Source organism: Monomorium pharaonis, chromosome 8 (assembly GCF_013373865.1).
Source record: "Monomorium pharaonis isolate MP-MQ-018 chromosome 8, ASM1337386v2, whole genome shotgun sequence".
Taxonomy (NCBI): Eukaryota; Metazoa; Arthropoda; class Insecta; order Hymenoptera; family Formicidae; genus Monomorium; species Monomorium pharaonis.
In genome coordinates this window covers 11013097-11038710 of record NC_050474.1, presented here as the reverse complement: position 1 = coordinate 11038710, position 25614 = coordinate 11013097, and the positions used below count along the sequence as shown (strand labels likewise).

Genomic DNA, 25614 nt, shown 5'->3' with positions numbered 1-25614 from the left:
AAAACTACCCTATAATTCGTAGCAAAAATAACATTAAAACAATTTTGACAATTAAAATATTTAATAGTATTTGTCATTCCGTTTTTAATGATAATACAATGACAAAGCATATTATGGAACAAGATATACTCGATAACCACAAAATTCAACTGATTAAAAGTGTTACGTCCAGCGGACTTAACGTTTTTCCCTATCGCTGACCCTTCTAAGAAAAAATAGCTAAATAAAAGAAATTATATTCTGACGGTGGATAATAGTAAAAATGTTTGCATAGGATTGCTTTATTGTCACAAGTTTGTGAGATATAGCGATAATTTAAAATTTTATTTTTAAAGAACAACAAATACATAAATCAAAAGTACAGCCATCAAACGAAGACTCTAGTTTCCATCCATAAATAATTTCTGAAAACGACCGTCAGATATGATTCAATTTTTTCTAAAGTCTAAAGGAATGTTGAATTTAGAATAAGAAATATCGTAACAACTATTTTTATTACCGGACCGTGCTCAACAATGCCTTAGATCGGTACCTAAGTAAAGACAGAAAAAAAAGGGAAATATTGAAACTTGAAAAGGAAAATATTTGAAATATATCAGACAAAGAATTTCCGGAACTATAAAATTTATTACTCAAGCAAAAACGCGGTTTGGGTTGAAATAACAACCGAAAATGCAACTCTCTACAAATAATTTACTGACAAATATAAATTCCTTTTTTTTGTGTATGTGTCGCCTGTCCCTTAGATAAGAAAATGAAAATTGTAAACCTTCCACCTCTATACTCAAAAGTAATTCGGGCGGAGACCAGGAAAGATGAGCCAGCAATTGGTCATCTAAGCAATGAGTAACCCAAATGAATTTTCCAATAGACAAGCTCCAAATTTGGTGGCTTTAGAAGGGCCTACCAATCCAAAAATGAGACCGCCTACACCCCAATCCTTCCCTTCGAAAAATTTTCTATAAAACCGCGATCCAAGAGATCGCGACCACCAGATTCACGAACTTTTACATGCTCTCGAGGTCCTAGAACCAGTGTCCGCTACATTTCCGATCAAGTTACGATCTTGCGTATTAAAGTCAGTGCTGAACATTACGATCTTACATATTGAAGATCCAGTGCTGAACATTTTTTATGCTGAACATTGAGTGAAGAAAGTGCACCGGATATTTCCCGTGGCTTACCACTCTCCGGTCCCGCCAGCCTTGAGCCTGACTTGCTGCGGCCAGCAGAGAACCGTCCGCTAATCCTGAGGCCCAGGAATTCAGATCACCTCAGCCAGTAGAACCGTCTCAACAAGTAGTAAGTCTGAATAAGTTAACTTTCTATCTCTAAATTCCCATTGTTTAAATTCTAATTTAAATTGTAGTGGTTAATCAATCCACCTACAAAATCAATCGATCAAACAAAAGACGGAATCGTCGGAGAAGAACCAGGCGGGCACAACTTCTTTTAGACTCACCGCGACTTAACGCACACCTACACAAATCTGAGGCTCCCGTGTGCGAATCTCAGACACATGCACACCAACACACATCTGAGGCTCCCGTATGTGAATCTCAGACACACGCACACCTACACACATCTGAGGCTCCCGTGTGCGAATCTCAGACACACGCACACCTACACGAACCAGTATGTGTATCTCAAGCTCGCTCTCCCTCCCTTCATCCTTTTCCATCATACTCTCCGATTAGTTCCCCAGAACCCAAAAATATTCCATCTCCACCTTCTCCTGCACCATCAATAGAAATAATAGACGAATTAGATCGAATCTCACCCCGGCCGCGTTATTATCACTATGACGGTACTCAGAATTCATTGATTAAACTTTTAGAACAATTTCCGTTAAAAATAGACCCCTCACTGCAACATTACCGCGATTTTGCAATTAACCCGGATGCAATAGATCCAGAAATTCTACTAGATATCCTTCCTGCACTCTCTCCAACAGATCCAATCCTTGTTTTCACCCCTCATTACTATGATCCTTTTGCCGTTCCCATAGATTTTTTTTATAACTTCTTTCCTCCATCCACTGTTATTATAGAAGAACTTGTATAACGAACCGTAATAGATTATTTTAAAAACATGACAAAAATCATCTTTTCCCTTTCTCTTCGAATCACTATTTAATTAATCAAACAGCAACTTTATTATAAAATACATATATGTATATATATATATATATATATATATATATATATATATATATATATATATATATGGCGAAGCCAACATCCCGACGTATGTATTTATGTATCTTTGACATGAGTTTGGTTTGAATAACAATGGCCTTTTAAAAATAAGTGTATACATGTGTGTGTGTGTGTGTGTGTGTGTGTGTGTGTGTGTGTGTACACACACACACACACACACACACACACACACACATGTATACACTTATTTTTAAAAGGCCATTGTTATTCAAACCAAACTCATGTCAAAGATACATAAATACATACGTCGGGATGCGCGCACAGAGAACAATTATTCCATATATATCTTTCTCTCTTACACACTACTTGGACACACTTTCGATACCAGCATATGTTGATTTTTTAACATCTCATCTATTTAATCATCGACACCAATGTAAAATTAATAATTAATCAGAGAGTAACATAGTACATTAAGATTTTACACTTGTGTCGATAAAATAGATGAGATGGTATGTAATGTAAAATTGTGTATTGGTTTATTGCTGTAATTGTCAACTAATTAATCATTGACACCATTAATCAATGTAAAATTAATTAATTAGAGAATAACATAGCTCAGACTTTATACTGGTGTCGATGAGGTAGATGAGATGTTGCGTAATGTAAAATGTGTATTATTGCTGTAATTGTCAATGATAATGTTGTAAGGATAAGAACTATCACCATCACCAAGGTATTACTTTTGTCAGCAAGATATAATTATATGTTACTAGTAAAGTAAAGAATAAAAATAGTATTGTTAAAACCATTCATTTGAAATTTTGTTAGATCTAATTAATAGTTATTAATATTGATTGACAATTACAGCAACATTTAACCAATATATAATTCTTCTACATCATACAACATCTCATCTCTCATCGACACTAATGTAAAATCTGAAAACTATTTTACCTTTTTATTTTAATTTTACATTAAGTATATATTCTTAATTTAATATAAATGTAAATTTTTTAAAATATTTAAAAAATTGAGAAATTTTGAAGCGAGTTTCAAATGAATAATTTTAACAATACTATTTTTATTCTTTACTTTACTAGTAACATATAATTATATCTTGCTGACAAAAGTAATACTTTGGTGATGGTGATAGTTCTTATCTTCACAACATTATCATTAACAATTACAGCAATAATACACATTTTACATTACGCAACATCTCATCTACCTCATCAACACCAGTATAAAGTTGTTTAACTCATTGATTGATTATTTGTTTTATGTGTAAATGTTCTTTTTACACAATAAAGTTGTATTTGTGCATAATGCAATTTATTAATCAATGATTAAAATATTCGCTTTAATTAATCTATGTTACATCATAGGTTAAATTTGATGAAAAATATTTTATCTTGGATTTATTTGATACATAAATAAATATGATATGTTATGTGTTTAGATTGAATCAAAAGTGTAATTTTTTGCTTTTTGAAAGAAGCTTACACATACGTATTACCTATGTTGAATTAGTTTAAATTTTATAAAAAGTATTATCTTGAATTTATTTGATACATAAATAAATGTGATCTTTTCCATTTAAAGGTATATATTATTTAAATTGAATTTGATAAAAAGTTTTATCTTGGATTTATGATTTTTTCCTTAAAATAAAATATCACTTAGTCTATGTTACATCAAATAACATTTTAGTGACCAAACATAATTATCCTTTTAAAAAAAGGTAAAAGGGCTCCAAGTATGTGGGCTTCTTTAAGGAAAGACACAAATTCAAAATAATCGTTTTGATCAAATTCAACTTAGGCCTGGTTTCAAAATATGCTCTAAAGGAAAATTTTATTTAAAAATTGATAGTATTATATCCGTTATATAAACTTTAGCTTCTACGTAAAATTTTTCTCAAAGAGAAAGTTTTAGAGTGTAACCTTAATAAAGGGATGCTGGAGTCGTCTGTTTTACCGATTAAACGTTATTATTTTTAATTAGGCCTATTTTTTTACCGATTTCATAGAATTAAAAATCCTTCTTTAGAATTAAAGTATAGGTAATAACAAATAGTGCCTGCCTACAATTTCATGTAAAAAACGAAAAAAGTTAAAAAATTATACTTTTGTGCAGTCGTCTCGTTTCTTTCATCTGTAACACATAAGTTTTAAAGACTCTGTACGTACAAATAACTAGTACGCATTAATCTTATTACATGAAAGAATGATAAAATGCTTGCAGAAATGAGCTAGAAGCTTTGGTTATAAGAAATGAATAATTACAGATTAAAATCTTGCACAAATCTTTAAGAATACGTCGTAACTGCTTACATACTACGTGACTGCATTGCTATCCCCACACACGCTACTCGTGTGGGCCGAGTGCATATGGAGGGGATAGTTTCCGCTAACGCGGGGTTCCACTGTACTAAACACACACACACACACACACACATTCAGATGCACATACAAAAAAAAAGAAAGAGCTGGCAAATTATTCGGTTTAGCAGCGCCAAGTTTTTGTAGTAAAATATTTCTTTTTATTAAAGTATTTATTTGTAATATTTATAATTTATTTGTATTAAAACTTATTTGCCAGCTCAATATTATCTCCTTTATTTCTTGCCAATATGCTTCCTGACAATTGTTTTTTGCAGGCGCACAGCAGCCTCATATCGGCGCACAGCAGCCAATAATTTAATACAAAAGGCTAATATTTATAGTTATCTTATATTTAAGAATCTTTCTTAAGTTTATCGTTAAAATACTTCGCAATTAACGAAATTATATCTAAAGACAAACCTAAAACAATCAAAGCCATATCAGACTAGAGATTGAGATTGAGATTGAATTAGAATTTGACTAACTAATTGGTTACATTTCAGTTCAATCTCAATATCAATCTCTAGTCTGATACGGACGAATAATGAAAAATCAAACTATAAATGCCAGCCAAAGAATAACAAAGTAGATGTTCTAATTCGTATAAACATCTACTTTATAGTTGGCGCATGTTCTATATATATCATTACTTTAGTAGAAAAAAAACGTAATACTCTCATTTTATAGTATCAAATCTAAAAAATTGTTTTGTATTATAAAAATTGGCTAAAGAATAGTAATAATGTTTTAGTTTCTATAAAAATATTTGTTCTTATAATTGGCGCAAAATATTTAGATATCACTATTTTTGTAGAGAAGTTATTTTGTGTGTGTGAGTATAAATTTTAATTTCAGGAATATATATTATTTAAGTTAAATTTGACACACTTAGTATATATTACTTAGGTTGATATATATAACTTGGGTTGAATTTGATACACTTAGTATATAATACTTAGGTTGAACCATCCAAAAGTATATACCACTTAGGTTGAATTTGATTAAAAGTTTTATCCTGAATTTGTTATTTTTTCCTTATATTACTTAGGTTGAACCATCCAATAATTTTTTTTCTTAAAGGAAAAACCAAACACTTGGCGTCTTCTTTTACCCTTTTTAAAAAAGTAATTTTGTTGGGATCAATAAAGAACATCGTATCGACATGTTTTTTTTTAATTGCTTAGAAAAGGATGACCTTTAAAAATCTGGATTAATATTAACAAGATTTTATCGAAAAACTTGTGAAAAATGATAACAAACTTTCATTTTTTTCAATGAAAAAAAAACATGTTTGGTTTTTATGCGATACAAAAGGGTCACACTTAATAAATTAACTTTTGTTTAGGAATTTTTAGAGTCTTTGCCCTTTAATTAAAAAAAAGTATGTAATTTAGATGATTTTTCACAAAGTTGCATCACTTTAAAGATTGCCTAAAAAATTGGTCAAAATTTTTGTCTCGGTTTTTTGGAACCAGTATATTTATTATCTAAATTATATTAAAGTTATATACTAATTTAATATCGTGACATTATGCGATTCTTGTGCAACTTATAATTACAATGCTTAAGATAAAATATTTATTCGTACATACGTAGTTTGATAAACTTAAAAACTGGTATATAAATTTAAAAAATATCAGCATAAAAATCCGGGTATCGAATAAGACTTGTCTTTTTAATTAATTAAGTAAAGAGAATTTTCTTTTCCTTATCCATTACGATTCACCTTTATTTTGTTGTTGATTATTAGTAAAGCAATTATTAAAATCATTACCAGTGTGATCGTATAGAAGTCCTGCAATGGGTGGACCAACCGTTAGAGGTATGGAACACATCCCCAGAAGAAAGCCGATGGCTTGAGTTGCACCGCTGCGACCACAAATATCGAACGCAATCGGACCGAGTAACGATATAAAGCATCCATCGAATAGTCCCATACCCAGCGAGATAGTAAGAAGTATAATAAAAGATTTTGTGACTGGAAGAAGCATCGTAAGGATGCCGATGCTTATAAATGATATCTAAAAAAGAAATTTCTATGTTTTTATCCATGTATTAAAATTCTACCAAGGGAAAAGAAAGTGATATTTTGTTTTTAGTTACAAAATTTTAGACATTTCTAATGAAATTTCTTCTTAATCCTCCATTGCTCTCGTATAAGATAAACGCTCAGTTCACATTTTTTAATTGCATAGACGTGACATAAAAGTTAACTCTAAAACTAATTTTTATTTACCATCTTCTATATTTGTGTATAAATGTATTTTCAATTTTGTTTCATACAATCTTTAACTTTACATTCTTAAAAAATTTTAAAAGTGTTAATATAATGATATACATACAAAGTGAATGGTTGCATACCATGCAACCAAATTTTTTACTAGAGGGAGATTGATTACTGCGACTGAAATAAACTGAATGACAAATTAAATCTATAAATAACAGCGACTCTGAGGTGATATATGTGATATATGACATGTACAGAAAAATTAAAAACTTGTAAGTCAAATGTATTTTCGTATACTATGTGTACACACGTGTTCTCTAATATATTCATTCTTCTTACGCTTTTATTACATATTAACATATCCATTACTTTTACGCTTTTTTAGGTTTTTTAATAACGATTTGTTATTGTTGCACAATTTATCTGCCGAGAAGAAAAGCGATATCTTTTATTCGCGTATATATTTTTTATACAACTTTTTAAAATAACACTTTTAATAAAATTTTTTTATATAAAAAATATTACTTAATAAAATAATGACGGTTTTTATGCAAAACAATGTAGCGTGTAAAAAGAATTAAGTCTTAAATGGTACAGATACACAAGATGTTCCGCGTACTCACATAAAAAATTTGCCAAGTTATTTCATTAAAAAACCGTTACTTTCAAAAATTATATTAAAAAATTATATACAAAAGATATTTTTTTACAGTAGATGAGTTGCGCAATAATAAAAGTCATGTTATTAAAGAAAATTATGTAATAAAACTAGAAAAGACTAAAGAATTAAATATGTTTAAAAAATATATAGTACATATATAATACAAATAACATACAAATATATATAATTTAACTTATATAAGTTTTTAGAAAGAAACAGGACAGAAAAAATGACGCCGCAGTTAGGTGGCAGGTGAAGTGTTGACTCTGGTTTGATTAAGGAAGGAAAGATGAAGGAAAGGAAGAGAAACGAGATGTTGTGATGGAAAGAAGGAGGTGAGAAGTAGATGGATAAGTGGAGAGAAGAAAAAGGAAGACCAGGAAAAATTTTGACAAAGAGAAGAAAAGTGGAGTAGAAAGCAAAAGGAAAAATGGTGAGGAAAAAGAGTAATGTGGAAGAACCTGGGAGAAGGGGTCGTGAGGTACGAGTGGAAGGTTGAAGGTAAAAGCAAAGGCGGGGAGATAGCTACAGATGACAGTAGGAAATGAATAATATAAGGCGATCGGTGTATTGATGTATTGATGCTAGAATGATCGTTGAGGAGAGAGAGCGTCAGGAGATATGAGGTTGTAAGAGGAAGCGAAGGCTGAGAGGTGGCTGCAGATGGCAAAAGATTCTAAAAGCGGTGGGAAGTAAATGATAGAAGGCAATCGGTGTATCGATGTATCGATGTTAAACGGATCGATGAGGAGAGAGGGCGTCAGAAGGTACGTGTGGAAGGCTCAAAGAAGGAGCAAAAGCTGGAAGATAGCGGCAGATGGCAGTGGAGGGAAAGATAGAAGGTGAGCGTTGCATCGAAGTATTGATGTTAGAAGGATCGAGGAGAAGAAAAGAGCGCATGAGAGAAAGGTTAAGATTCAAGAGAAGGACAGGCAAGTGATCGGATAAGCGCAGAAAAAACGATAGAGATGGAGAAAGCTAAGGAAGAATATGAAGATAGAAAAAGAGGGAATGGAGTAGCTAAAAAAAGAGGTGAGAGAGATAAGAAAGTGTTTGGAAAAGGTGGTAATCTTAAGAGAAATGTGCGTAGAAGCAAAAGGTAGAGGAAGGAGGACAGAGGAGAACAAGGGAGAAGAAGAGAAGGACATAAAGGAAGAAAGAAGAATAAGGAAAAGGTGGAAAGAAGAAAAGATTGGTTTGATTGATTGATTTGTTTATCATGCCCAAGCGTAAGCTAAAGGGCAAAGATACAATAACAAGAGATATAGGATACAACAAAGTAATGACAAAATGAAAGGCAAAAAAGAAAGAACGCAAGATAACAAATGTAATGCTAAGAGTATCCTGATATATAACTTAACTTAAAACTTAACAGTAAGATTAAACAATGATCTAAAGTAAGTTAAAACTAAAAACTACAGATAAGTACAAAATCACAGAAAAGTAATTATACATACACGGTTTGTCCCAAAAGTCCCCGAACTGATCGCATAAAAGTGCAACCAGTGGCGCCACTTCCATGAAATTTAAGAACAACGAATCGTAATAAAATTTTTTGTTAATTGCAGTTTTACCGCAACAGAAACGTTACAAAAAATTAACAGAAAAAAAATTAACAAAAAATTTATTACGATTCGTTGTTTTTTAATTGTTTGTAAATCCATTTTGCAACTGCGCACAAAAACACGACGTACGCGAACGATCACTACGTCAAAACCATTCAATCGAGTCAAATGAAGCTTCGTACACGTGTAAATGAAGGTTAGAACTATCAGAAATTTCATGAAAGTGGCGCCACTGATTGCACTTTTATGCGATCAGTTCGGGGACTTTTGAGACAAACCGTGTAAGAAGAAGCGATATCAAATAGACTTAGATGCAAGCAGAAACAAGCGAAAAAGAGTCTTAAAAGTATGCAGCGAAGATGTTGATACAATATTTTCAGGAAGTAAATGCCAGAATTAGATTGCAGAAAGATGGAAAGAATTCCTGTAGGTAGTAGTTCTATAGGGAGGAATGTGAAAGATTTATAATAATGAGGTAGTACGATTATAGATCTCCTCATCAATGGATCGAGGGGAATGAAGAGTTCACGTAAGTAAAGAGAACGCATGTAAAGAATATGATAGGTTAGGCAACCAAGGAAATACCGTCTTCTGTTCTCGACCAAAAGCCACCTCAGACGACGCCGCGCCGGAACGGCGTAATGTGTTCATATCGCCTAAAATTAAAAATGAATCTAATGCAAAAATTGAGCCTCCGCAACTTGATGTTCAGTTTATCACTCAAGCTATGATAAATCAGACAGCAGTAATCAATATGAAGCAAGATCAAATTGTTAACAAGTTTGAGTCTAAGCTTGGTCGTGAGAGCATTTCTATTAAACTTGAGCTTGTACAGAGCGTGATGAACTGTGAGACATACAAGATGTACTTTTTCCATGATAGATTGGACGTAAAAATAACACTCAAATTTCTCACTTTGCTCACAAAAGGTTTACGGTCAACAATGATTGATGGAAGAAAAGAAGTATCCATATTATTAACATGAAATTGACTGGCAAAAATAATGACCTCGGACTTACAAAGGAACCTCGCGAACTCGGAAATTCAGATTTTAATGAAACTTGGCATAAATGTAGAGAGGGTAAATGCATGAATTTAGAAATTTTTAGTAGCGGCCCAAAAACGGTTTAAAGGGGGTGAAACCATCCTTTGAAGGTTGAGACATTTTTGCGTTTTCTCGAAATATTACGTAAACTAAACAAAATATAAAAAAATGTTTTGTACAAAAATTTTACAATAAAAGTACTTCTATTTAACTACAGTAATAAAATTAAAAAAAAATTTTTTTTCATTAAAAAAAATTTTTTTCTAAATTTTATTAATGTAGTTAAATAAAGATATTTTTGCTATAAAACTTTTGTATAAAACATTTTTACGGAGAATATATGGACAGAGAGAAAGAAATAGGAGAGAAGGAAACAGAAAAAGTGTGAGGAAAAGAGGAAACGGAAAGAGGAAAGAAAGGTTGAAGAGGAAAAAGGAGGAGGAAGGAGAGAGGAGAAGACACGGAAAGGAAAACTAAGGCTGAGAGAAGAAGCAGTGGAGAAGATTAAGGAAGAAAGAGGTTTGGAGGAAATGGTGAAAGGAACGGAAAGAAGTGCAAAAAAGAAAAGGAAAGGAGCAGGTTTTGAAGAAGAAAAACAGGAGGAGAAATCGATAGAAGGAGGAAAAGAAGGAAAATCGAAGGAAAAGAAAGAAGAAGAGAGAAGACGGAAAAAGAGAGAAAAGGGGGATGGAATAGACCAGGGGTGGAATAATAAGGATTTAGAAAAGGAAGAAGAAAGGAGAACGAGGGGGGTGGAAAGTTGTGATGGGAAATGATGAAAAAGAGGCAGACAAGGAGAGGGAAGAGCGGAAGAAAAGGACAGCGAGAAGAGGGAAATGGAGGAGAGAACGTGGAATAGGATCAAAGAAAAGGCTGACAAGTTAAGAAGAGAGAAGGAAAAAAAGGGGAAATGAGAAAGGAGGGAAAAGGAAAAAAGGAGAGAGAGAGAGAGAGAGAGAGAGAGAGAGATTGATTGATTGATTGATCTTTTATTAGCTTTCTCAGCTATTTTCAATACATATATATACAATTTTATGCTACATCATTAAAAACAAATTCTTTTAGCATTCGTTTAAACATTTCTAAACGATTACAATGTTTAACTTCGTGTGGTAATGCGTTGTACATTAACACACCCTCATAAAATAAACTTTTTTGCGCGCTTCTTGTTTTTCGGAATTCAATAACAATATCCCCTGTCTGCCTAGTTTCGCGTTCTCCCTCTACTATTCTAAGTCTATTACTAAATTGCTCCGGCATCATATTATTTAAGATCTTAAAAATAAATATGCACATATTGTAATACAGCCTTTGTCTTATGGTCATAAATTGCAACGCTTGGTGCATACATTTAACTTTGGTACGTTTGTCACATTGCAATATGACTCTCATAGCTCTATTTTGCGCTATTTGGAGCCTACTTAACTGTGTATCCCCCATATCTATTAGTAGCGTTGCACAATACTCAAAGTGAGGTGCTATAATTGTCTTGTATATCGTACATCTAGTGTAAGCCGAGATAAAGTTCCCTATTCTATTTAAAAAACTTATTTTCTTCCCTATTTTCTTTAGCATGTAATCACAGTGACCGCTGAATCTAAGTCTATCATCAATAATTATGCCCAAGTACTTTATTATTTCTACGCGCTCAATCTCATTTCCATCCAAACATCTCACAATAGTATTGCCTCTCAATTCTTTCCTTATACCTCTAACTAACATATATTTTGTTTTCCTCGCATTCATCTTCAGTTTATTAATATTCATCCATTCCTCCACTACGTTAAATGCAATATTCAATTTCCTCTCTATCTCCGCACTACTCTCACCTGTTACATATATTAACGTATCGTCCGCAAACATTTTTATATTACACACATCCGAGCAAACGTTAACAATATCATTCATATATATTATAAACAACAATGGGCCCAATACCGAACCCTGTGGCACTCCGTATTCCGTAGTCAGTATCTTAGACCATCTATCATTAAATTGAACTTGTTGCATTCTATCTTTTAAGTACGACCTAAACCATTCTAGAACTGTTCCTGTAATACCATACTGGTATAATTTCTCTAATAATCTTCCTCTATCAATTGTCTCGAAAGCCCGTTTAAGATCTACAAAAATAACTCCTACTATTTGTCTCTCACTAATAATCAATTTCCATTCATCTATAACTGTTTGAATTGCTGTTTCACACGAGTAATTTTTCCTAAAGCCCGACTGATGTTCCGTTATAATATTATTACTTTCTAGGTAGACCTCAATTTGCTTTTTAACTATTATCTCTAATACTTTTTCATATATTGGTAATATATTAATAGGCCTATAATCACTTGCCCTCTTAGGTTTCTCTACTTTTGGTATTGGAATTATCGTGGATGTTTTCCACTCTTTCAAGAAACAACCCTCACTCAATGACTTATTTATTATATCACAATATTTCTCTTCTATGACACAAAATACCGTTTTTAATATATCGCTAGTTATTCCTTCTTCTGTACCTTTCTTTTTTGGTAATTCCCTAATGATTTTTCTTACTTGTTCTGTCGTAATTGATTCAAATTTTTCTAGCTCTCCCATCTTTTCAATACAATAAATAGTTCTCTTATTTGTGCTCGTTGTATAATTTTTATCTATAGATTTTATTATGTCTTTAATACTTTTTATATAATATAAGTTAAATTTATCAGCTATATCACACTCTATATTATTGTCTAATATTTCAAAATCTATGTTTCCTACAAATTTCGCGCCTATTGGTCTTCCTCTAATAATTTCTTTTAATGATTTCCACATAGTTGTGGGATTGTTACTATTATGATCAATCATGTTTTCATAATATTCTTTTTTCTTTGTTCTAATTAAACTAACTACTGCATTTCTTTCTATTTTAAATTGTTGCCAGTTTTGTTCCGTGCTATCGTACAGTGCTTTTCTATAAACCTCATCTCTTCTAGTCGCTAGCTCTTCTATTTCCTTTGAATACCATTTTTTCCCTTCCCATATTTTTGGTATTCTAAAAATTTTCTTAGGTGCTGAGATGTCTAGCGCATCTACAATACTATTAATTAAATTCTTTGCCTTTACATTAATATCTAACTCATTAATATCTAAATCATATCCTTTTTCTAAATTACTCTCCACTAGCTTAATAAACTCATCCGCATTATATCTACTATAATCCCTGCCACTGAATTCTTTATATTTATTTACAATCTTGTTCGTATTTATCACAACTTTTATCCACGCATGATCCGTTATCTTAGGTTCGTACTTGACTTCTACATTTATATCTTTATTCGCAAAAACTAGATCTATAATTGTTCTACTATTTTCGGTAACTCTCGTTGGTTTATCCACATACTGCTTCATACCTAGACTTTGCATAGTCGTTAGTAGTTTATTTGTATAATAAGAGTCTGTCATACAATCTATATTAAAGTCTCCTAATATTATACACTCTTCTTTTATTGTTAATTCTTCTACTATCTCCTCTAAGAATCCTATAAACTCTCCATGTGACGCACTCGGTGAATGATATATTACCATTAACACTCCTTTAAACAATTTCTCTTTTACTTCTATTGCAACGCACCACACAATCCTTTCTAATTTTTTCAATACTACTATTTCATACTTGATATCGTCTCTTACATACAGAGCAACTCCCCCTGTATTTCTATTTTCCGCGTCGCATCTAACCACACTGTATCCCGGTACACTTATTTCACTGTCTTCAATTTCCGCAATCAGTCTCGACTCCGACAATGCAATAACTGCCGGATTTAATTTCTTCATAATCTGATGCTGTATCTCGTCCTTATGTGCCATTAAACTTTGCGCGTTTGTATATATTATCTGATCCTCTTCTTTCTGTAATTGCTATTTTTTGGCTTCCCATCCACTTCTCCTCTTCTCCTCTTCGATAGCCCTCTTGTATGTCGGGCATTCCGGATCCAGAGCATCATGATCGTCTTTTATTTTTAAATTATATGTTTTTATTTTAAACATACAATTTACACATTTGTTCTGCTTCTCTCTACATTCACTTGCTTTATGCTTTCCTGTACATTTATGACACGTTTCATCTCTCGTACAGTTTTTTGCAATGTGGTAGAATCCCCAGCACTTGAAACATCTCTTTATGCTAAAGTGATTGAACACAGGACATTTTCTCCAGCCTATATTCAACTTTTCTTTTTTTAACATCAATTCATGTGTTACTCCATCTACTTCAATTATTAAAGATCTACCTTCTTTTCCTTTCCTTCTAGATTGACTATCATCCATATTTTTTCTTTTCGGGATTTTCTTAACTATGCTTATACGAGATTCACCAATACTATTCTGTTTCTTTATTGTATCTATTAGCTCATCGTCATCCAACTCTATTTCTTCCTCGCTAATATTAACAATTTTTATTTTCGGCTTCTTTTGTACTGATTCTGTAACATTATAATTGTCACCTAGTTTAGACTGTACTACATCTTTTAATTTATCTATTTCTTCTCCGGTCTCACATCCTAGAATTACTGTTCCTTCTCTTCCTTTTCGTACCTTTGTTATCCCCATTGGCATATTCTTAATATCAACTTTTTCTTTTATTATTTTTTTAGTGGTCTCACTTTCTTGCTGAGTCTTCGGTTTGATGATTATGATGTTTTCCTTCTTTTTCTTTATTGCCTCACTGTAACTGCCGCGCACGTTTTCCGCTGACGCCTGCATTCCTCCTCGTATTATTTTTCGTAGGTCTTCCATTTCTTGTTTAATAGCTTTTATTTCCTCTTGCACTGTTTCTTTAATCAGCATTTTTATTTCTCGTTTGCATGCCATTTCATCTTTCATCTCTCTCATAGTTCTTACTAGCCAATCAATTTTCGTATCCATGCCCATGTTGACTCCTATCGCTCTGCTTCCGCCACTTCCCGTCGATCCCGTAGAACTTAGTCTTTCTCTTCCGCTTCCCGTCTGTATTGGTGTTTTTTTCACATCTATATCTTTTTCACTGTCTACTGTGAACTTCTCATATGGGCCAGGACAAGACACATATTCTCGATTTCTGTCATACACCTTATGTTTACTTGCACATCCAGGATGGAAGAAAAGTTTGACACATGACTTACATGTCACGACCTGACTTTTTATTTCCTTCTTACATGCGGCACATCTATATTCCGCATATTCATCGACCATATTAGTAGGTATCGGCTGATGCCGATCCTATCGATACGGGCGCCCACTCACGTACGTAACTTTAATTAATATACACGTCACTATAAATGTCTACCTGTCGCGACATGTATGACCCGCATGGAAAATATACTGATTTTCCGCATAGATCCACGCACTCTCGCTAGAAAACTTTGGTCCTTACGCTTATTCTTACAGTCACGACACCTTTTTATAATTTTCTTTCACTTCTTAATCACTTTAAATTAACTGCATTTGCGGAGCGATCTTTGACACGTCCATCACGGTAGAGACGCGAGAGAGAGAGAGAGAGAGAGAGAGAGAGAGAGAGAGAGAGAGAGAGAGAGAGAGAGAGAGAGAGAGAGAGAGAGAGAGAGAGGAACGTTGATATGGAGAGGAATAGAGGGAAAAGAAAAAAGATGCTTCGTGGAAGAAATCGTAAAGAGAGCGATGGGCTGGTGTTCGTAAATCGTGTACTAAGATCGCTGATATCCCTATGGATGGAAGTAGGACATCATGAAATCAGTGCTCAGAGAAGTAATATAGAATTGATTTAATGTATAAATCACACGCAATGTTCAGAGCAAGTCTGAAAGATCATACATTTATCACAGATCGAGTATTAAGGATAATACACATGAGTCTGAGCGGTCGCTGTTGATGTACTAAAGATGTCCCAGATGAGTCCTTTCGTCATTGAACAAACAGCCGTCATTGAACAAGAGTACAAGGGAAGTAACCGTGCAGCTGTACGCACTAGCTGGCGCGCCGATTAGTGTTACGCGAATCTAGGCGGATGATGGCCGAGAGGTGCTGCTACCTGACGCGACAGAAATATCGATAATGATTCTCGAACATTCCGTTTGCCATCAGCAATTTTATTGATGATTTCTACTCTGCCGCTGGGATAGAGAGGATAGCGAGATTGATCAATGCTCTAATGAGTGTGGTAGTGGCGGTCTTCATTGTCACCACCCGAGCAAGTCTATTTTTGTCAAGGTGAGGACTGTTACTCGAGGCTACAAGCGGTCCTTTACATAGTGGTAACCGCTTGTCAGTAATAAACACCAGAGATCCTATCTTGATGTCGTTGTTTTTATGATGTCATTTTCAGATAGACTGTCGCTGGAAGTAGCGCAATTGAGACCAAAATTTTCTCTTTGCTGGATGAATTGCCATCATAAGAATCTTGATACTGCCAGGTCAGTGAGTAATAGTTCTGGTACGTGATGAGTGAACCTCCGATGAGGAAATGCCTGAGCGCTAAGATATTTTCTGGATCATCACTCAATGGCTCGAGAGGTCATGAGTTAAGAATTGCCTCAATTTGAGTGAGCAGTGTTGTGAGCTCTTTGGACGTGAGCACGGTCTCCCTAATGGTGCGACGTAAATGATATTTGGTCGATTTCACAACGGCCTCCCATTTTCCGTCCATATGAGGTGTTGTTGGGGGATTGAATTCTTATTGGGTGTTGTTTTGACCGAGCATTTTAGAGATTCGATGATGTTCTTAAATTGAGAGCTGTATCCGTTCCGATGAAGTTGGTAGTGCAATCTGAGTGCAAGATGTGAGCAATGCTGCGTCTGAATGAGAATCGTCAGGCAGCCATGAATCCGTCGGAAGAGTCACTGATCACCTCCAGATGTACTGCGGATGTTGCGAAGCACACAAAGACGCAAATCCAGCTTTTGCTGGTCTTGCAATCTCTTCCCTTCCCTCGCCTCCCCTTCCCTTTCCCTTTAATAGTAATTGGCCCTGTGTAGTCCACTTTTGTGTGAGTGAACAATCGTGCCTGTGTAATCTGAGAGATAGGTAGTTGACCCATCAATTGATGAGTACAGATTCCTCTCTGTCGAGCTATATGTGACACACCGTAAAATGTGTGACTTAACAGGAACCCTTTCACTGAGAATCCAATAATGTTGTCGGATGTGCGAGAGCATGAGTTGAGACTTGAGTGTCTGTAGATGATGTCTTAATAGTAGCCTTTAATGTAACCGTCGTAAGGAGACATCTGGACGAACTTCCGGTGCATTCAATTCGTCGGAGAATACTGGTTGTGTCTCTATGTAGAGTCCGATGATGGGAGTGAGCTATGATCAATGAAGATAGATAAGAGTGACGAAGTAATATTACAGCATGTTTGCCATCGAGTGAGAGAGATGAGTGAACGAATCGTCCACTGACTCAGATGACTCCTTGGACATTCTGTATAGGCAGTTAATCAATTAAATGTGTGTGTCTTTGTTAATGGCGAGTTGAACTGAAAAACCTTGAGTTCGTGAGAGAAGTACGCTTGAGTTGCTTTCATCCAAAACAGTTTCGCTTTTTCCAAAGCCACGGGAGAAAAGTGTTAACAGTCGTGGACTTTTCACAATCTTGAGATGATTCTGAAACAAAGAGCTGTAATTTTCAACAATTTATTGAGACTTGAGTGTCTGTAGATGATGTCTCAATGGTAGCCTTTAATGTAACCGTCGTAAGGAGACATCTGGACGAACTTCCGGTGCATTCAATTCGTCGGAGAATACTGGTTGTGACGGCCATGATTCTGGCTTGAATATCCACGGTGGTTCCGTCTACCATAATAAGTGATTTTGAAGTTGAGCAGTGGTGAGGCCTTGTGATGCGCCGTATGCGGCGTGAGTTCTTGAATTTGAGCTACTCGGTTTCTGACAAAGTCCTTCTAGCGTGACGCATGAGATTCATGATAGTGATCTATTTGTAGAGTGGCTTGGACGTATTACATGAGTTGAGAGAACGGTAGCGCTGCGGTGAGTTCTAGTTTTAGAATTGAGAGCCGCTTGAGAGGTGCTACCTTTATTTTGAAACGCACAAATAAAATCGTGGCGCCATTTAAATCGTGAACGGAAATGTAACTGGGTGCAGCCATTATCAATTAAGAAGCATCCGTACTGTTGTACTGACGAGTTGCTCTATGTTGAACCATTGAGGTATTGAGATCTTGGCCAAACTTGTGAGTTCTTCTCTGATGATGAGCCACTGGGATAAGAGCTGGAATGACAGTACATCATCCCTTTAGAGCTTATGCAGCCATAGCTCCTACAAGAGAATTATAGCCTTGATAACGACAGGTGATGCAAAGCCAAATGAATCGAATACTGAACCACTTCAGATAAGACGTGTCTTGTGAGCTTGCCTTCCTTTAATGAGTTCTTCACTGAGAATTGAAACGTATTATCTTGAGGAAATCATTTTAATCCGAGTATCTTGGTTGCGCAATTGTTAAAGGAAATTGGTAAGCCTTGATCTTGGTTGTCTGTTCGATAATGCATCGATAATGTTAAGATGAGTTGCGTGCTATTTAGCGGGAAGCCACCCTACCATACAAAGATCCTTCAATTGATGTGAGACTTCCTTTAATTGTTGTACTATAACTGCTTCACCAAAGATGTCATCGACATATCTGCCGTGAGTGATGGATAGTACAGCAAGTGGAAAGTTATGTCCTTCGTTTTCTGTCAGCTACAGCAGAGTTTGTAAAATGGCTAAGAATGATGCGGCCTTTGTCCCGTAGGTGACCGTTGTTAAATAATATGACACTTCATTAAGCTGGTCATCAAGCCAGAGTATCCACTGTAAATCCCAGTCATCTTTGTGAACCTTGATCTGCCGGTATATCTTTGTGATGCCCGTGGTGAAAATGTGACGATGTCTACGTATCCATAGTAAGACACATTCTGAGATGTTTCAAATGTAATTTGGCTTCAATGTACATCAGGTTATTAATAAAATAGCCTGAGATCAATGAGCTAGAACCATTAAACACAATCCGCAGCTTTGTTGTTGCCCTGTCAGGCTTGAGCACTCCATGATGCGGGAAATAAAAGTGTGAATAATGATGAGAAGTGAATGGTGCCTTCGTCATGTGATTAAGTGTTTCATATTCTGCTATAAACTGTTGATAGCGACGTTGGTAACCCACATCTCTTGAGAATGGTCTGAGTAAGCCTTTGAAACACCGATGAGTAGCGTTTGTAAGAATCGCCTAAGAGAGTAACGGATGATTTTAGTGGAATTTGAACACTATATCTCTTTGATAAATCGTTGAGAATGTGTGATCTTAAATGTTCCTCGCATCTCTGCTCATAAGAGTGAGTCGGTTGGACATTGTGAGTAGGCACCGCCTCTTGAACTCACAATCATAATTTTGTTCAATAGCTCTTGCAAGACGTCTTCGTGGTTTTGAACAGCAACATGATGCGTTGACGTGCATGGTGCTACTTCTTGACTGGTTCAAGAATGAACTATCCGAAGATGGAGAGTAGTGCAATCGGCATGAATGGAGAATGCCCGATAAATATTGAGCTTCATGATTTGCTCGTAGGCATTTGTTCCAATAAGGATATCAACTGGCCGTCGGATGAGAAAGTCTGGATCAGCTAATACTAAGTCTCTGAGATGCGGCCATTTTTTTCGGTTCCGTCCCCGAATAGTGGTAAGATTTACGTAACTGTTTTGAGGATGTGAGCTTAAATGGTGGCAGTCGAATTGAATGTGTTTAACGCAACGGGAGCGACACGACTCTACGTGTCTGAGTATACTACTTGCCCCCCGATTCCAATAATAAAGATACTTGAGTACTGACGAGGGACGTTAAACTGCCGAATGAGATTTTCTGTGGCAAAGATGAGTTCTGAGCGTGAATCGATGAGTAAGCGTACTAGTGAATGTATGAGTGAATGAGAAGCCGCTTATTTCTGTATCGCTCTTGAGCAATTCCCAGGAAGGACCGACGAATGAGTCACCTGTCATTATCAATCCGGAATCAGCTGAGCCGGTTCCAATGAGACTCGAAGGAAATGGAGTTTGTCGACCATCCGTGACCTGTTGATTGTGTAGGATTAAGATCATAAAGCTCATAAGTAGGTTCAAGCTTATAAAGACATTAAAGAGCTCCCGAAGACCATGCTAAATACTCCCCAAAGACCTTAGGAAGTGAGATGTCTGGAAGGCCGTAAATGCACTCGTTTTCCTTCACCATAATGCTGAGATCGTCTCCTTCAGAGCAGCTTGATCTAACAATGAGTGGCGGGATCTGCCTAAGATACGTCGTGCATTCATGTAATGCAAAGTCTTCTCTCAACAAGCGTTCTTGGAAATGTACTCGTAATGAGTTAATGCAGAGAGCCATTAGATTTCAAAGTAGACATGTTTCCTTGAAAAATACTATTGCGAACGCGAGCTTCGCGAGCGTGAGCTTTGCGCGCGTTGTGCGCGCAAACTTAACGCGAAAAATCAATATATCAATTGTCTCAGTCAGCTGAGTCTAACGGCCCCGGCGTTGCTTAGTTATGTATAAACAAATGGTTTTGTTTAGAACTTCCTGAGACGTCAACTCGTGCGGACGTGCACGCAGTAGTTGTAATCGTGTTCGCCAACAATACCTTATCTCTTTTCAATTTAAAGCTAAAACTGGTTTACTTCTTCGAAAAATGTTTCTTGTGAAACTCCGGAAGTATCTTTTGCTATCGATTTGATGGCCGAGATCCAGCTGCGTCTGCGCTTCAACTCGTGAGCTCCGTGGAGAGCCTGACTAGAGAAGCGTTGTCGTGACGATGATCGCTTTCTCATGCGGGATATTCCAGTTGAGAGTCAAAGGTCGCTCAGTCTTGCTTAATTTCTAAGTTTTCACTGCGTCGTTGCGTGGATGAGCGTTGCTGTATCACGGGTGTGATGCGTAATCGCGCTGATCACTCTGAAAATACGTGCCACAATCCGACTCAAAGAATCAAAAAATGTTCGCGAATTGCGTACTAAGATTGCTGATATCCCTACGGACGGAAGCAGAGCGAGAGAGAACGTCGTGAAGTCAGTGCTCAAAGAAGTAATATAGAATTGTTTTAATGTATAAATCACACGCAATGCTCAGAACAAGTCTGAAAGATCATATATTTATCACAGATTGAGTAATAAGGATAATACACTTGGAATGTCTGAATAAGATAAAACGAATATCTTACACTTTGAGTAGTTCGTAATCGTACGCGCGGGTTAATTATATTAATTGAATACTGGCCTGGAGATGATAACGCCCATGAGCCGTATATGCCATGTGGCGCCGTCGTGTGCTTTATGTAATAAATCTGAGCGGTCGCTGTTGATGCACTAGAGATGTCCTAGATGAGTCCTTTTGTCAGAGATCGTAACCTTGATCACTGATATTAATCACGAGATTGCTGAAGATCCACAGAGTGAAAAAACATGCGAGAACTATGTGCAACACTATTCACGTATACTGCAAACAACCGCTATTGAGCAAGAATACAAGCAAAGTGGCCGCGCAGCCGTACACGCTAGCTGGCGCGCTGGCTAGCGCCATGCAATCTAGGCGAATGGTGGCTGAGAGGTGCTGCCACCTGACGCGACGGAAATATCAATAATGATTCTCGAACAACAGGGTAACGGGAATAAGCAAAGGTAAGGAAGGAGGAAGCAGGAAGATGAGGCTTATGATAACAAAGCTGGAGGGAGGAGTTAACAGATAAGGAGGAAATTTTAGAAAGGGAAGAGAAAGAATGGCCTTCACTTGGGCACAGTACAATTGGACACAGTGCAAATGGACACGCTGCAAATGGACACAAAATAATGTACACCGTACAGTTCTACACCGTAAAGTTGTACACCGCAAAGTTGTACATCGCAAAATTGTACACCATAAAGTTGTACATCGTATATTACTACACCGTAACCGTGCCCCCCCCCCTCACACACATATACAGGAGGTGCAAGGGGGGGCCTTCGGTCCCCTTCCCGCACCTATACCATCGGTAGGGGTGCCCTAAACAGAGAGGTATAGAAATGTACGGTGTACAATTTTACGGTGTACAACATTGCGGTGTACAACTTTACAGTGTACAAAATTCCTGTGTCCAAAAAAACCGTGTCCATTTGCAACGTGTCCATTTTGTACTGTGTCCAATTGTACTTTTATATATTAAACATGCATGTATATTTTCTTGTATTAAAATAATAATTTATAAATATCGTATTTGATTAATACTAATAAAATTTTTTGGCGGTTTTTCTTTAGCCTTGCGATCAATGTCGGTATTCTGTATGAGTTCCGCCAAATGAGCCACTCCCGAGAGGAAATAGGAAGAAAGTGGAGATGACAATAGATGAGGATTTAACGACGAAGGAAAAAGGGTTAGGATGACGGATAGTGGAAACAGCAAGAAAAGAGACGGCGAAAGGGAGAGAGGGTGGTAATTTCGAACAAAGAGATTTGGGTAGAGAGTATAAAATGGAATTGGGATGAAGAAGCAAAGAAATAGAGAAAGAGAGAGGAGGATGGGCAAGGAGGGAAGAGAGTAATTAGGGCAAGAAGGAGAGATGTGATGGGGTAGGAGGAAGAGTAAGGGAAGGAGAATTTATGTGTATTGTAAAGTTGACAAGTGGTATTAGATGAAATGAATTGAATTATATTGTATAATGTATGTTATATTGTATGTAAGTTTAGTATTGTTTTGATGATATAAAGGGTTTGATGCACATTTTGAAAATACCCTGGCAATCCTGAAGGGAGTCCGGAATAAAGATCCATCCATCATCCGTCCGTCCGTCCGTCCGTCCGTCCGTCCGTCCGTCCATCCATGTAATATAAATAACATACAAATATATATTATTTAACTTATAGTTTTTAACTTGCCTATATATGCATCATTTCAGATACATGATTAAATCAAATCGTTGTCATCTATAGATTGTTCAATTCATTATAATTGCAGCATTGAACTATAGTACGTACTAGAATGCATATTGTCGTAATAAAGCCGACCCAGCCTATAAGACAAAGATCACTGCTATAGGAATATACTTCTTACAAATGTTAATGTAAACATGCTACATTTTATTTCTTTTAAATTTTTAAATGGCAGCATAGGATAACACATTATGTTATTGGATAATACGTCAGAAGATAGAAATATTTGGAGATAGGGATAGACGCTATCTTCCTCGACTTGAAATTATCAAGCAAAAATATAATAGGCAGTGTACTTTTCATTAAATACTATAGTTCAATAAGTTGCAGTTAGTAATCTCCCATAATAAAAACACAGACATTTAGAATAAATCGGTGATTGCAGTCAAAGGAGAAACAATTATATTTTCTAGATAACTCTTGGACTAAATCTAGATGGATTTTATCCAAATAACGAGAAATGAATACTAATTAGTCGACATTTTGGCACATTCCGTTTATTAGACAAACAAAATTTGGAGCCTTGATTTAGATCCTCTTCAGGTTTTCATTACAAATTATGCACAACAACATAACAGCTTAATAAGCTCGGACCAACGAAATGGACAAATTTGAGTCCATTTCTTACCTTCGTGCATGCCTGACATGATTTTAATCATGTTTTTTGACATATATGTATTACTTGACCATCTTTTAATTTATAATTTATTCATTAACTTTTGACATAATGTACTTCATATTTTGTTAGTCCGAACTTATTAATCTGTTATGTAGTTCGATATGCCTAAATCAAGGGTCGAAACGTCATTTGTCTAATAAACGGAATGTCAACTAATTAGCATTTATTTCTCGTTCATTATTGTTAGCTACTATAAGTTGACCTTAACTATTGTTGTTTATCCAAATATATTGAATAATCTATACTAGTCTTGACAATCTCGACGCAGTATTTTTGCGATAACTTCTGACAAAATTTAGACGGCGTACTAGACATTTTATACTAATTCCGAACTATATCTTGTGTGAATGTTTAGATGTACAAAATCTATCTAGTTATGTCTATTTTATCAAAAATTTGTCCGAAATACATCTAGTACTTGTTGGTATTATCCAACTCTTGTTAAGTTGGCCGTCGGGTAGACATATTTAACTAAAAAAAAAATATAAAAATGAGATTGGTGGACGTATTCCGATGTCTAAGACGCATCTAACACAAGTCAAATTGATGACAAGTTTTTTTTTCATCAGAAATGTCATAATATAATTCAAATTAATTCTGCTAGTCACTTATTCACCTGCTGCAAGAATATGCGATTCACTTTCGGCAAATCAGCGATGTAGCCAAAAATTAAACGGCCAATACCGGAAGTAATACCAATACACATAACTGGTAGTTTGCTGTCGGCATCTTTGAACGTCATAGCCACAAACTTTCCTATATGAACGTACGGAACGAAGTATCTAAAATAAGAAACGATTTCTCTATATAGATACAAGAAAAATAAAATAAAATTCATATATAGTATTATATTACTTTACATTTAAACGAGAAAAAAAATTGTTCAGAAGAGAAACAATAAATACACATTATTTTGATAAAACTTTCAATACATTTAAGATTTTCTCGAATCTTATGAAAAATTGAATTAATAAATTAATAATTTATTAAAGAAATTAGTAAAAATTTAAAAAATGCATTTTAAAGAAGGAAGATTACATCTGTTATTTAGTTACGTCTCTGCAATATTTTTTTTCCTAATTAAATTATAGAAAATAAAAATGAATATTTTTCAAATATTTCTTACTTTAAAATACTGCAATTCAAAACATTTAACAAAATTAACAAAACATTTAAATAAAGTGACGCAGTAGTGTATAAAATATATTAAAAATATCATCAAGTGTATAAAAAAATATCATTAGATAAAGTATATTGTAGTTACGGCGCTATTGAGGTGTTAATACATAGCACGATACAGTTGATGTTACAAACGTTTTGAAACATTCTTTGATTGGCTAATTCGTAAAATTCTTTGTTCTGATTAGTCAATCAAATACTTCGAAGCGTTTGCAGCGTCAAGTGGATCGCACTCTTTATTTCGAGTCTTGGCCTGATCTATCATATGATATCGAGATAAACTTTTAACTACAGTCAGTCCGAATAAAATTGATGCAATTAATCCTGAGATCTCAAGACTGACAATGAGAGATAAAAAATGTTACTTCACGATTCTACCCAGGTAGCAAATATAAATCATTTTGACATCAAATTTTCATAGTCACGTTAGTACGAATAACGTCATATGACCAGAAAGCAACGTAATATTTTGGCTCCTTTTTCACCGTCATTTCATGACGTCATTATAACTTATAATAATTTGATCCTGCTCCTCAGCAAATATATTAATTTTGATTTTACGTTTTTTATTTCTTAATAATTTATGTGAATGTAATCAAAACATAACATATATAAACAAAAACATCCAAAAAAACTATTGATCATTATTTAAAGATTGACTAGACAACACTATTAATTAAATTAATATAATATTTTATATAATTAATATAATATTTTATATAATATTATTATTAATATTTTTTAATTATTAATTTAGTTTTATCAGAAGAATAAAGCAAAAAACAG

At 35.1% G+C, this 25614-nt stretch overlaps 1 protein-coding gene across 1 annotated transcript in view; it reads right to left on the bottom strand.

The window, feature by feature from the left end:
- LOC105831307 (monocarboxylate transporter 10) overlaps nt 1-25614 on the bottom strand; it is a 325574-nt gene that overhangs the window by 114112 nt on the left and 185848 nt on the right. Inside the window, exon 7 of the mRNA XM_036291331.1 lies at nt 6321-6567. Coding sequence (XP_036147224.1) covers nt 6321-6567 — 247 coding nt within the window. The remainder of the gene's footprint in view (nt 1-6320; nt 6568-25614) is intronic.